We start from the raw sequence: 14,717 nt of genomic DNA on the forward strand, positions 1-14,717 counted from the left end.
CCATCTTTAAGAGGAACGGTGTCGTACTTTAAATCGTGGATGAATTCATTATTTTAGCTCGATGGCGGACACGCGACCTCGGCAGCGACGACACAAACACGTAGCTGACCCTGCCGAAACTCCTCTTCTTAAATCTAAACATAGCGCTGCAAAGTGCTTTGAAGTGAGAGTATGAAGGAGAATGGGAGATTTTTATCAACTCACAGACAGATCACACTCTGCAGTTTGCCCGTAGGCCACAGACAAGCTGTGGGGATAAAGACAGACACCAAATAAGTCCCTGTAGGCCTTTGCTGGCCCAGATGGAGGGGAGGGAGAACGAGGGGGGGGAAAGGGAGGAAAAAAAAAAAAAAAAAATCACCCGGTTGCTGCGCAGCATTGGAATGAAGTGACTTAAAACAAAAAAGAAGTGAGAGGGAACGTGGAGCCTCAGGGATGAGCTGGAGAGACAAGGACAGAGGAGGAGGAGTCCGTGGATGGAATCACTCATTGTGACTTTGTAAAAGAGAAAAGAGGCAGAAAGGTGCTATATACTGTATGTGTGTGTGTGTGTGTGTGTGTGTGTGTGTGTGTGTGTGTGTGTGAAAACTCTTGATAGCAGTGGGTAGAAACATAATGCTGGAATGAGCTGTTCACTCTTGTCTTTGTCTCCCAGGAGTGTGAACAGGAGTTCAGCCAGTGCTGGAGCGCTTCAGAGATGGTCAAACAGGAAGTGTTCCTACGTGTGCCAATCAACCAATGGCAAAAAAGGAGAGGACATGAAAAAAACTGTGGGGAAAAAAAGATGACACCTGTCTAATCAGCCTTTCTGAAACTCTAGTTTTTTTTTGAGCTAGAGGAGCCTAATGTGCATTCGGATTAACCAATAGGCAAACACCAGAGCAATTAAGATAGCATGAAAGTGAAAACCTCATAGACGCCTATGATAAGCTGCACAGCAGAAATAAGCAAGGCAACAGCCTGAAAAATAAATTAAAAAAAAAAAAAAATCAACTTCTGAGACAATTTTTTTACATAACTGTATGGGGCATGAAATATTATATAATCCACTCATTTAATTTGTAGTAAGGCTTAAAGTTAAGCCTTACTACAAACAGGGGCAAGGCCACTTTGAGTGACAAACCAGCTGCAAAATGTTTGCTCAGCTTTGACCGTGTTTGCGGTCTTGGTGCCTTTTTTTATTGGAATGATTAAACATTCTAATATTTTATTAGCATGCTACCATGTACCTGTGCATCTGTGCAACGCACCCATATCTACTCATGCACCTTGCTAACCGATCTAATTAGTGTTCGCAGATGACTCTGCACGCCAGCCTGTCGCACAAATTTGATCAGATCTGGCTCCAAAAAACAAGATTTTGCTGGACACAAAGCTGAACCTGGAGCTTCCGTGTGGTAGTCCACAAAACCAGTGCGCAATATAACACTGGCAGCATTCATCTTTTGTATGCAGACTATGGGATGGAGAGATGATTGAACCACAGGAGTGTTTTTTCAAGCTAATGTACTTTGTTAAAAAGGAAATCCTAACTTTACTAACATGATACAAGTACCTTACCATTCCTCTCTAATGTCCTTGTGACCTTCTGGGGGCTAGTAAAGAGGATTCTTTTTAAAGAAAACGGTCTAATTGTACTTGTTTGCAGAATATTCATGAACTCCAAGTTCCTGATAATTCCTTATTCTGGAATATCTCATGGTATAAGCGCAACTAGCAATTACATTTGCATTGCAAACCACTGAATTATCTCACCTCAGTGGAAAAGAATAAAATCATCTGACAAGACTGAAAGCTGGACTAAATGGCTTGTAAGTAGGGGCAAGCTCCACAGCACATCTTTCCCTTTATAATTATCACATCAACCCCTGCATTAACGAAGAACAGTCTCCTGTGAGCCCCACCTCCTGACTTATTTCTGCTCTGTCATTTCATCCTGTTCAGTCTGTTTTCCAGTAGCTGGGCACAGTAGCTTGTTCAATGTTTTTCTGGGCTGCGTGATCCAAACACTAACTTGCGGTAAGGCCTGTGTAATTTTATGGGCCAGAATAGCAGCATGGTCCACAGAATTAGGGGGCCAACGGGCGGTCTTTAATCAGCACAGGGCTCAACTATTGTACAGGATAAGGTGGACAAGCGTGTGTGTGAGTGTATAACAGAAAGTCTAGAGCGTGTTTTATGTTTAAGGGTGTGAGAGCGATCTCAGAGGGGGTTAAAAGGAAACCAGGATCAGGAGACTGCCTGTCTTGTAATTACTGAATTATGGGATTCTCCTCAAAAAGTTTTGTGTGTGAGCTGCCAGCCTGGATTTGGCTGAAGCCTCCTGCAGTGAAATGAACTCTGAAAACAGCTTCAGTCTGCCCAAAGCTGGGGTTTGCAGCCCTTTGATGATTTTGTGTGTGTGTGTGTGTGTGTGTGTGTGTGTGTGTGTGTGTGAGAGAGAGAGAGTGAGAGCGCGCGCGTGTCTAGACTTGTCACTTTTCCGTGGTTGATTGTGAATTGTGTGGTTTTATGTGTTTGTGGTATGTTACCTCTTAAAAATCGGTTATAAAATGTGAGTGAGCGGGTGTTCATACACACATGTTGGCTTGTGTGTAGTTTGTGCATCTGTTTCCTGTCTAATTACACATCATACATGCATACACAGGAGATGCTGAGTTTTGATGTGCAGTAGCCACTTACAGTCATTCATAAAGCACATTTAATGTGTTATGTACATATCGGGGCATGGTAAAAAATCATCCGATTCTCAGCGAGTCTTAAAATTAAGTAAACACAACCTCTGATGATCTACAACACACACACACACACACACACACACACACTGCTTCTGCCAAAATGCAGAAGCAGTGTGTGAAAAGCTTAAGTGCACCCTTACTGCTTCCATAAGAAACCGGGTCCTGCTAAACAAACGAACCAGATTGATGAATCATCAGCGAGTGTGAGCACCTCTCTAAAAGCACAAGAGCTGGCAGTTTGCAGGTCTGGAGCAGAGGTGTGAGTTAACACAACGCCAAGGAGGGATTAGATTTAGAGGGTGTACTTTCTCTTTTTTCACCAGGACTTGATACAGTGCAGGTGCAAAAAAGCACAAACTCACACACATGCGCACACGCACATGCATTGGGCATATGCTAACCTGATTAACACTAACATTAGTCTAACATTAGTGCAGCCTCCTTCTGAGAAACACCCCCGGACCAGCTGCTCGCTCACTCGCTCTCTCTCTCTCACCTTCTCCAATATGCACAAACTAGCATCTTGGCCTCCCACTCACTCACCCTCTCTTTCCTTTAGAAATCTACATTTTTAACCTTTTACCTGAAAACGTTTCTAATTAACTGACCAGCACAGAGTGGAGACAGCACACATGGGATGAAAACAAAGCTTAACAAATGGCATAAAACACGCAACCTCATGCTTTACACAACTAGTCTAGTTCTGCTGAGAAAGGAGATTTCATTCTTACTCTTCTATTAAAGTCCAGTTTAATAAAAAAACAAAACAAAAACATGTGCAAGTGAGATTTTATTACTGAATGGCAGAAAAGCCTCTGGACCTGTGAGTGGGCGTATGTGTTCGATTGACTGCTGAGCCAGCAGGGGGGCAAAGACACATTATACTTTAGGTTATAAGCCAAGGAAATACAACAATTTGTCAGCGCTGGTATTGAAGACATGACTTTAACCAGTGATTCACAAGCCTGGCCACCCCCAAAGGCCTAAATTGACCCGCCTGCTGGGCTTAGACATCAGGGAATTTTTTTTTTTTTCTTTAAAACCACAAAAGCTAAAACAGTTAAGCTGCAAACCTTAATTGAAACCATTTTACTTTCATTTGTTCAGCTGATGTCAGTCCACTAATATGTTCACTAATCACTGTTAGCTATATCATCTCATGCTGTATGTAAGCGATTTTAACTTTTTGGTGCTCTCGTGAACTCTTTTGCTTGAATTCCTGGAAGATCCCTACTAAAACTCCAAACTGACTGTTCCCAGTTCTCTTTGTCCATGCAGCATAAAGTGCAGTATGAAAGATGTGTGAATAAGGAGGTGGTAAGACAAAGCTTTAAGCCAGCGTCACCATCAGCCTGACAGAACGACCATGTTTACCGCTTTATTCCAAATGAAATATTTTGATTGGCCGTAAGCCAAAATAGACACGTAATTTCTGCATTTCTTCCCTTTATGTAGTGATTTTCCTCTCAGAAGGAGAACAGGACAAATCATTAACAAAACAAATCTGGCAGAAAAATGCATGAAATATAAATTTAGCAGAACTTAAGTATTAATGCATCCCTAATGGAAGATTTAGCGATAGAGTGAAGATAAAGATTCAATCCTATGCTCAAGGACACTCCAGCATGGCACAGAATGGCGCTCCTTTAAATCTCTAACTGCTATGACCGTGGGTACACGTTACACCATCAAACCATCAGTTCTTTATTTTCCTCCTTAGCTCAATTCCTTTAGTCTTTATATCAATGCCTCCATGTGTCTGTCAGTTCCTCTATCCCATCTGTCTCCTCCTCGTGCCAATCCAGCTCCCCCTATTAGATGTCCTATTTTTCATCCTTCCCATCTTCCCCCTGAGGAGCTTCCTTAAGCCTTTCTTTGACTCTGCTCTGCAGCTTTGTCATGTTCTTAGTTTCAGTTCCTTTTGTCCTGTTTCTCATAAAAACAAAGTTCTCTCTTCTCCTGCTCTGTCACTTCCCTGCTGCCACTCTCCTTCTGCGTTTACCCTCACATCCTCTCCCTCATTTATTTGCTCCCTCGCTCCTCTTCCCCATTCCCGTCCCTCGGGTCTCCCCTTGAGTGTTTAGAAGCGGCTTTCCGCGGGCCTTCATCACAGCTTCTCCAGCAGCAGGCAAACAGCGGGACAAGCCTGCCAGCACATCCATTAGGCCTGCGCTCTGTCTGAGTGTGCGTCCTCGGTGAGTGAGAGCGCGGACCTGAATTGTTCATAGCAGAGGGTGTGTGGTAGGAGCATGCACTTGTCAGGTGAAAGCTGTGATGGCCAGTCACTGAGGCACAGTGGGAGCCAATGAGAGCCTCTAGTAAATAAACCACAAAGGGCCTGCAGATACAGTTGGAAGTCTGTTAACACACTTTGACAACTGCCATTGATAACTTTCAGACTTTATTTGTTAGCATGAGGTGTTTTTTTTTTTTCTCTTTGCTAAAAGTAAGCTTTTAGATCAGTTCACTGGTGAAGATCATTAGGACTATGGGCACAAAAACCCACTGGGGGCTTTTGCCTGTGGGCATGAAGCACCCCTCACAGATCACCAGTGCCTGAGTGCGTGTGTGCATGTCTACGAGTGTGCGTATACCATCTATCACCGTGACAGGCTGCTGCGTGTTTACTTAATGATGTGGGGGTTTATTTATGAAGTGATGGCCGACGTGTGGGAGGGAGAGGAGAGGAGGGAGAGAGAGAGAGAGAGAGAGAGAGAGGGGGAGAGATTGAGACAGCCTGAGGATGTGACATTAAAATATCATCAAGGTGATGGATGTCCGCGTGCACAACATTAGAGAGAAGTACAAAAAAACAGCTGCGCAACGGATGACAAGTCGTATCTGGACTTGTGTGAGTGTTTCTGTGTGTGTGTTTCATAATGACTCCGAGTGTGTAGTTCCGAGAGTGGTTTTTCAGGGGACTTCTGTGTTCATTAAGGTGTCACATGTGCTGCCGCTGTTGTTTATGATTCACGGGGTAATGAGTTGAAGATAAGATGCATGAGTTCCTGTGTACGCGCCTGTGTGTTCCTCCTATACTGCGTGCCCCTGCATCTTTGTTAGACTGGGCAAACAGGATTCTGGCACATGGGGATGCCATTCATTTTGGCACAGTCATATATACCATAATATACATCAAGTACATTTCCATTAGAATAAACATGTGACGGACATGCAATCAGGATGATGGAGGGGGAAAAGACACACAGTGTGCTTGATGTTAAGCTTCCTGAACATTCAATTCTGTGAGGTGAATATTGGTCTTTCAATATCATAAGATTTCCAAGAAGAACCACTAGGGGGCAAACAAATAGACCAACAGGGGAAAAAAAAAGAGAGAAATGGAAATGGACTGGCATTTACATGGCACTTTTCAAGTCTTACCGACCCCTCAAAGTGCTTCAGACTACAAGCACACATTTCTATACACTTTAAAACTAGAGCTGCCACTAGTGTCACTTTGACCCCTTGGCATTTAAAAAAAAAAAAAAAATCATGTAGCTCTGTTAAAATAAAACCATCATCTCATTTCCCATGATTTTCCTAAAAGGGGTTTATTCATCATATAGTGAATTTTGGGTGTGTGTGTGTGGGATTAAAAAGGAAAAAAAAAAAAAGACTTACTGTACACCTAGAACTGCAGAGGACATAGAAATGAATGTAAAAAAAAACAATCATGGGATGCCAGGTTGCCTAGCAACACAACTGTTCACACACATTTTGATATGAATGCTATAACATGAGCCAGAGCTAGCTAGATGTAACTGATAAATAAATATATGGGGGACTAGGTAGATTAACAGAACACATGGGGTTGCTGTCTGTGCAGAGCAGTGGGGGAACCGAGAGTCCAGATGCACGTCTGTATTTTAGCATAACTAATACCACTTGTCATCCAAAATTCACTTTTAACTTTTCCATTATGATCTTCTTCCACAAAAATCAACGTGTCTATTAGACCCCATTTCTACAAGACTGCTCAAAGAAGCCCTACCATTAGTTAATGCTTCGATTTGAAATATGATCAATCTAGGTATGTTTCACAGGCCTTTAAGATGGCAGTAATTAAACCATTACTTAAAAAGCCATCACTTGACCAGCTGTCGTAGCTAATTATAGGCCAATCTCCGACCTTCCTTTTCTCTCAAAAATTCTTGAAAGAGTAGTTGTAAAACTGATCATCTGCAGAAGAACGGTTTACTTGAAGAGTTTCAGTCAGGTTTCAGAATTCATCACAGTACAGAAACAGCATTAGTGAAGGTTACAAATGATCTTCTCATGGCCTCTGACAGTGGACTCATCTCTGTGCTTGTGCAGCTTTTGATACTGTTGACCATAACATTTTATTACAGAGATTAGAGCATACCATAGGTATTAAAGATACTGCGCTGCAGTGGTTTGAATCATATTTATCTAACAGACTCCAATTTGTTCATGTAAATGGGGAGTCTGCTTCAGACACTAAGGTTAATTATGGAGTTCCACAGGGTTCTGTGCTAGGACCAGTTCTATTTACATTATATAGTACGAAATGACTGGTACTGTACATGCTTCCCTTAAGCAATATTATTAGAAGGAATAGCATACATGCAGATTATACCCAGCTTTATTCATCCATGAAGCCAGATGACACTCAATTAGTTAAAACTGCAGGAATGTCTTAAAGACGTAAAGGCCTGGATGACCTCTAATTTCCTGCTTTTAAGTTCAGATAAAACTGAAATTCTTGTTCTCGGCCCTACAAACATTAGAAACATGGTGTCTAACCAGATACTTACCCTGAATGGCATTACTTTGGCCTCCAGTGACACTGTGAGAAATCTTGGAGTCATTTTTGACCAAAATATGTCCTTCAATGCACATATTAATCAAATATGTAAGACTGCTTTTTTTTTGCATTTGCGCAATATTTCTAAAATTAGAAACATCCTTTCTCAGACTGATGCTGAAAAGCTCATTCATGCATTTATTACTTCTAGGCTGGACTATTGTAATTGATTATTATCAGGCTGTCCTAAAAGCTCCGTCATCAGTCTTGTCTTTGCAACAAGTGTAGACAAAAAAATTTATAAACCTATGTGCAGTGTGGAGTGTTAAAGGCATGGGTCTTCAATAGGCCAATGATGAGGGCTAGAGTAGATTTTGAAATCTCTCCTACAAGCCCCAAAATATTATGGAAGTCAAAGTCAAAGGAGGATCTCTTTAAAATGTGCTGTTCGTTTATCATTTTATTGAACTATGACAAACAACTATGTCAAAACCAGTCTCTACAATAACTAACTGATCTTATAGAACAAAGAAGTCTAAAAAAAGAAACTTCTCGTGTCCTTTTGTGGCTTAATTGGCCATCAAGACATTAAAGGGAGCCTATCATTAGCATATGGAGAAAACAGACAGAGAGAGTGGGGACAGTGTGATTGGCATAATTACAAGTGTGACCTATCCACAGACAGGGAACATGGAGGAAGGGTCAAATTAGAGAAAGACAGACAGACAGAAACACAGAGGAAGCAGGGTTAGAGGAAAGAAATGAGAAAGGGACATGAAGCCCTTTTTGAAGACCACATTTAACTGCATGAGCATACTCACGCACACATACACACAGACACATCACAAGCACATTGCGCACACACACAAAGCCAGTGACACAGATCCACACAATGAACTCCACCTCTAGAATAAACAAAGACATGAATAGATATTGTAACCATAGTCCTTTTATTCCTGCTTTTGTTTATGTCAGTTTAGGTTAGTGTGGTACCCAGACACACTCACACCGGCACACTCATCTTCTCTTTCAAACACACATAACCACCGAGAGGAGGAGACGTGTGCTCCTGGCCTTGTGCGGCGAGCTCGGAAAGCCTTTTAACCATTCAAGGCTGCAGAAAGGGCCGAGTATAAAAGAGCAGCGCGGAGAGGTAGGAGCAGTGGCAACTAAAAGGCTGATAAAACAAGGCCATTGTAAGTGAGCGAGTGCCACGCTCGAGTGGTCTGCATTTACGCTTCTTCCCATACCACAGAGAAAGAAAGAGAAGGAGAGAAAAGGTAAATGTGGAGTAATATCCTGATGATCACATGATGTGAGCACTGATAATCCACTCTGTCACCTCCTGAAGGTGAACAACCCAGCCACACCCCCATATCTGTTATTGGTGCTGCATGAGGAATTTTGGTTTAGTTGTTATTCGACACATTTTTGGTGTAAAGTTTTTCACCTTTATTGGATATTGGATTATAATACATGGACAAGAGATGCGGGGGAAAGAACCAGAAGCTCACTCCTCTGGGAAATGACACGCGCTCTCAAAACATAACCTAACCTAACACACAAAAAAAAAATGAAGAAAAAAAAATATCAGAGAGCAGAAGTTTCACAAGCAAACAGAAGCAACTTCAATGCACGGAGGGGAGGTTAAAGAGGAGCGCAGGAAATCTGTGCAAACAGCAGCACGTCTGAGGGCAGGTGTACAGTTCTGAACAAGAGTAGAGGGAGTCGGCACACACTCGTGGAGTGTCTGAGTTCAAGAGTTTTGAGATATATCTGAACGTGAAAGCAAGAAATCATGCTCTCAAATATAAGGACCAAGCTCTTCAGCAAAGACACCAATATACCCCATAAAAGCATGTAGTTATAAGTGTACATACATGTCATCATGCTATAAACTAACTATCCTTCCAACATCTTTTTTTTTTTTTCCCACTGTAACTTCCTTGATGTTTTACTGTTTCTATTCGCACTATGCATGTGTGCGACAGTGTGTGATGGTAAGTGCAGTGTTTCATTATCAGTCTCCTCAGGGGAGAAACCCACCGCTGGTTTCTACTGCGGACACCGCTGTCTTTTTTGGGGGTAAAAAATAACAAACTGATCAGAGGTTGCACCTCACGCTTGCTGCGCTTAATTGCATCAGAGTTTGGGTACCAACTGAGTCACGGTGAACCGAGGCAGTAACACATGCTGCATAGCGATGTGTAATGAGTGACAAAGCCCCTCGGGCCTCAAAGACAGCTACTGTGGCGTGCGTCTGTGAGTGCCTAATGAAGACTGGTTCACAGGGCTTCATTGCTCAACAGACACAGACTACAATGAGTGAGGAAGTGAGCGCGGCAGGAGGCAGGTTGTATCAGGTGATTTTTGTAGCGGCGATGCTGTCAGTAAATCCATATTTCCCAGAGGCCTCTGCTTCTCTCTTTGCTTAATGAAAGCTAAATCTCGCTCAAGGAAATGACTTCACAAATCACTGTTGGCGAGATTCTGTGATTTGATTTGGATCAAAGTGTGATTTTCTGCATCTTTGGGCTCCCTATTAAAAAAATCCCATTTTAAAATGCTTGATAAATGGCTATTGATTTCTATGGTGAGTATGCTGAGTTTGGGAGAGTACAGAGGTAAATGAAATGATTCCTCAGGCTGGATCGATACAGGTTCAGGCACATTTAGCAGTGCAGCTTGGTTGGGGGAGGCAACAATCAGGGATTTCAGGTGCTTGTAGAGAAGAAAAAAAGGGGGGCGAGAGGGTAGAGGAGTACAAAAGCAATAGGATACAAAAGAAAGAGAGGATAACGCTGAGCTAAAAGAAAAGTGGGATGGAAATGTCAGCAAGTCTAATAGATATCTCCATAAACTAATGAAGAGGAAAGCGGGCACCCGCCCTCAATGGCACACAGCCCCTCAAATGTTAACAAGAAAGCTGAGAATAGCCTGAGAAAGACACAGGGGAAAAAAGGCCGGTCTCTCAGGAGCTAGGTGTGCTTTGGAGACAAGTACACAAAGACATAATCCCTTCATTTTACCTTTTTTTAAAAAAACTGCTGTCCAGTGAGGGTCTGTCACACTGCTGAACATGACATATCAGGGCTACACATCTAGTAGCACGCACACTCACCCGGTTGGGATCATACTCCAGGATCCGGCGTCGTGCTGCATCTAGTTCCTCGTAACCTGGAGCGGCTCGGGCTTGCATGTACTCCCTGCGCAATCCGTGGAGACGCTGATCACTGCAGAGACAAGCACAACAGGAAGTGTAAATAACGGCAAACGCGCACCATTTGGAGAGAAGAAAAAACCTGTTTTGCCTTTGCAAGATGAAGAGGTCTAGTATTTCAACACAGCTGGGAATTCAAAAAGTGAAGCAAGAGGCAGGTGGAACATATTCAGCTTAATCTTTTGTTAAATCCACCGATGTTCTTTGGCTTCACAATGACAAGCCTGACTGCACAGGAAGACTGACGGGCAGACAGTTAATATCCACAAAGTAGTGCCTCTGAGAAGACATCAGTGCCTCTACTGAACTTTCTTCAGCTGACAAAGAAAACCACAGCGGAAGAGAAATGGAACTGAAACAGCAGAAACATTTCACGGATGGGTCTTTTCACTCGAAAGTCACAAAGAGCAAGGAGGTGCCAACTCGCATTGAGCTACAGACAAAAATCGACCACCCAAATGGTGAGGCTGAACCTGACCCAAAAGGTGACCTAAAGGTAAAAACATGAAGAATACATAAACACCACAAAATGTGCGAGCGACTGCCGGCAAAGAGATACGAACACGACAGAATGGGGACAAAACTTAAAGAGAATCATCATCATGCTCACTGGACCTTAATGCGAGATAAGCTACACACACCTGCCACTACAGAGCTGGGCGCACATAAACAAGTGTGAGGACGCACAAAAAGAAGGCAACAGACAGTTCGCGCCTGAGTGAGCACAATCCTTCAGGACGTGCTACCAAAGTACGACATAGTGCTGTCGTTTATCTGTGTTTACTGGCTGCAGTGGAAACGCGGTATCTAATATTGACACTGATATGCCAGTTCGTTTGCCGTTTTGTCCCCAGGAGATACACAACCTGTAAAGATATTCAAACTTGGAGGGAAAAGAAAAAAAGGTAACACAAGAGGAAAAAAGAGCAAACTTTCCGCCTCACCCCTGCATCCGGAAAACTCGAATACCATTAACGGCCACGCACAAGGCCGCCATTTGCCCGACAAAACTCCCACGCAGCCTTTATCACAACGTGTGTTGTGCCTTACATTCTAATGGTCTGACCTCCAGGCAGATATTGACCAAAATGGAGCAAAGGAGAGAGAGTTGCGGGCGAGAGGCAAAGAGCAGGATAGAGAGATTCATTAGTGAAGTACATAGCTTACGTGTTTAAGTCTCTCCTGTGACCCTGCCTTTAATTAGAAAATCAGGCTGAGACTGTGTGTGTGCGTGTTTGTGTGTGTGAATTAAATCCCTGTAACGTAATAAACGGCTGTATTCTCTGTCTATAATCAATCCTCATAATTTGGTATGTGGGACGCACAGTGACAGTATGTTTGCGCCTGTGTATACATCTTCTATCCAACTCAATGGGGAGAGGAGGCTGAGTCTCTCACACACACACACACCCCTCTGTGCCAGTATGTTGGTATGCAAAGCGTTGCTGTCGTTCAGCGTGTGCGTGCGTCCTACGCCGAGGAGTCCTTGTCGGCGCTCAGGGGCACTGCCACGAGGAGGAAAGAACTTTCCAGAAGTTTCTGTGCTGCTGTGAAATGCCAGCACAGATGCTTCTGTGTTTATGAAGATGGATATCTGAGGCGGCATCACTCCCAGTACCATGCTAATTGTTGCTTCTCCAGAATGGTTTAATGGCTGGTTTCAACGTGCAGCTCAATACTAATCTCAGTTTTCCTCCCCCAAGTGTCTTGCAGAGAACCTTGCTATTAAGATATTCACACTTAATCTCTTGCATTTTTTCACTTACTGCTAGCTTTTTTAGTCTTACCCTCTGCTGCCCATCAGCCCCCCCCTCCCGCCTCCACACACAAACAAACAGACCCATGGAGAATAAATCCACACAGCCAAGTTGAGACTTTTTCCCTTTTCATGCCACCTCTCTTCTAGCGATCCCATTAGCCAATCCCTGGGCCCGTAATTAGGCCTGCCATTTTGATTGAGCGTGCGTGTCGCTCTCCAAATGAAACAACACTGTAATTATCTCATTATGCCGTGGCCTCCATCACTGACAACGCCAAATATTATCATATTAATGGCTGAAGACAGACGCTGATTCTGGATAAAACATTAGATGAGGGTGGATGGGTGCAGGGGGTGTGTGTGTGTGTGTGTGTGTGGGGGGGGGGGGGGGGGGGGGGGGGGGGGGGGGGGGCTGGAGGTTTGCGAAGTACCAGTTTGATGAGCTGACAATTCAGCAGGCCTGCTTTCCAAACAGTGAAAGAAAGAGGGTTAGGGGGTTTAATGAGTGTCTGTACACGCACACACATTTGCTTGTCCTGTCCTATATGCGTGTGTTAAGAGAGACAGACAGGTAGGCTACCCTGCTGTCATCAGCAGCTAATAACTGCTGCAGTCTGCAGGCCGGAGGGCCAGAGGCATTCGGCTCAATTGTTCTAAGCCTAAGTGGATACAATTTTTCTCTAGTGTGATACAGGACTGTTCATGACATTAAGGCACTACAAATGTGTCCCAGCTGTTCCAGCTGACTGAACAGCTGAGAAACAGGGCTGGCATTCCTCAGATTTTAAGTAATGCATGCAAAACATTTATGAACTATTCTATTATTTATGGCTTAATTAGAGAGGCAACACTGTGACAGTGGTTATTTAAAAAGTCACTCAGCCTCGCCCACAAAACAATAATGTACTGTTGCCTGTCATCTTTCAAATCAATGTTTCCTCATGTGTCCTAATCCAGCATTCTCAAATTAAATTTGGCCCTTCAAGATCGTGCGCTTGTGAAGTGCTGTCCCACACCAGGTGCTCCTGCAACATTTGGATCCCATCCTGGAGGTCTTGTTCTGACCGCATGCACACACACATTTATGATTTCACAGCTGTTGAGAGCTCAGAGTGTCAGACTGTCACTGGGGAGTTCTACTGTAACATCCTAAAAGGGCCAGAGAGAACATTTGGTTGGAAAAGTCATCATTTGGCTCATTGTGCCTTCATCCTCTTCTCTAAAATGAAATTCAAGTCAGAGGGTCTCTGTTTTAAACAGGGGCTTCCATAGTCCATGATTGTCTACTTCATGAGAGTCTTCTGGCTGAAGGAGTGCTGTCATTTGAAGGGACTCAAAATTAGAGCTGCTACTCCTCCACATTGACAGGAGCCTGCTCAGATGCTTTCAGGTATCTGACCAGGATGCTTCCTGCATGTCTCCCAAGTGAGGTCAAAATGCAAGGAGACCCTGGGGCAGACCAGAATACATTGGAGAGATTATGGCTTTTGGCTGGATGGGAATGCCTTGGTGCCCTCCAAAACAGGTGGAGGAGGTGGCCAAAGAGAAAGGAGTTGTAGGTATCCCTGCTTAAACTGCTGTCCCCATGACCGGCCCCAGATAAGTGGCAGAACATGGTTGGTTGGTTGGTTGGATGGATGTATGGTTGGATGGATGAATGGATGGATGGATGTATGTTGGATGGATGGATGGATGGATGGATGGATGGATGGATGGATGGATGGATGGATGGATGGATGGATGGATGGATGGATGGCAGGCATTTGCTTTCATCATACAGATCAAATGAAGCTGTATTTGGGTTTCGCTCTTGGACTTGAACCCTAACACTTAGACATTATTGGCAGAGATTGTGTTATAATTTTAATTTTGAGTGTGTGTATCGAGTAGTGAGAATGATGTTGTGTTGTCATGTTTCACTAATTAGTGAGTATTGTGTGGCAAAAAATAAAGCCAATTGAAACACTGGTTAAAAAAGACACAGGTTCTAATTATGAGGGGAACCAGGACTTTGTAGTGATTTTCTGCCATTTTTTCACTACTATTTAGTCTAAGTGCCTGACATGTAAATACTATAGTCTGCAACTAAGCAATAAATCCATAAAGTGCTATTTTCCTATATTAAGTCAAGTACAGAAAATTGACATAATTTAAGCATTTTGTGCCTTGTTCAAATAGCTTATTTCATGCATATTTCAGAGTATCTGACAATACAGACTGATCTGATAGAGT

At 43.3% G+C, this 14,717-nt stretch overlaps 1 protein-coding gene across 1 annotated transcript in view; it reads right to left on the reverse strand.

Annotated features, from left to right (window-relative positions):
- The window catches only part of pard3ba (par-3 family cell polarity regulator beta a), a 173,841-nt gene that overhangs the window by 27,269 nt on the left and 131,855 nt on the right, over positions 1 to 14,717 (reverse strand). Inside the window, exon 22 of the mRNA XM_030749983.1 lies at positions 10,628 to 10,739. Coding sequence (XP_030605843.1) covers positions 10,628 to 10,739 — 112 coding nt within the window. The remainder of the gene's footprint in view (positions 1 to 10,627; positions 10,740 to 14,717) is intronic.

Source organism: Archocentrus centrarchus, chromosome 2 (assembly GCF_007364275.1).
Source record: "Archocentrus centrarchus isolate MPI-CPG fArcCen1 chromosome 2, fArcCen1, whole genome shotgun sequence".
Classification (NCBI taxonomy): Eukaryota; Metazoa; Chordata; class Actinopteri; order Cichliformes; family Cichlidae; genus Archocentrus; species Archocentrus centrarchus.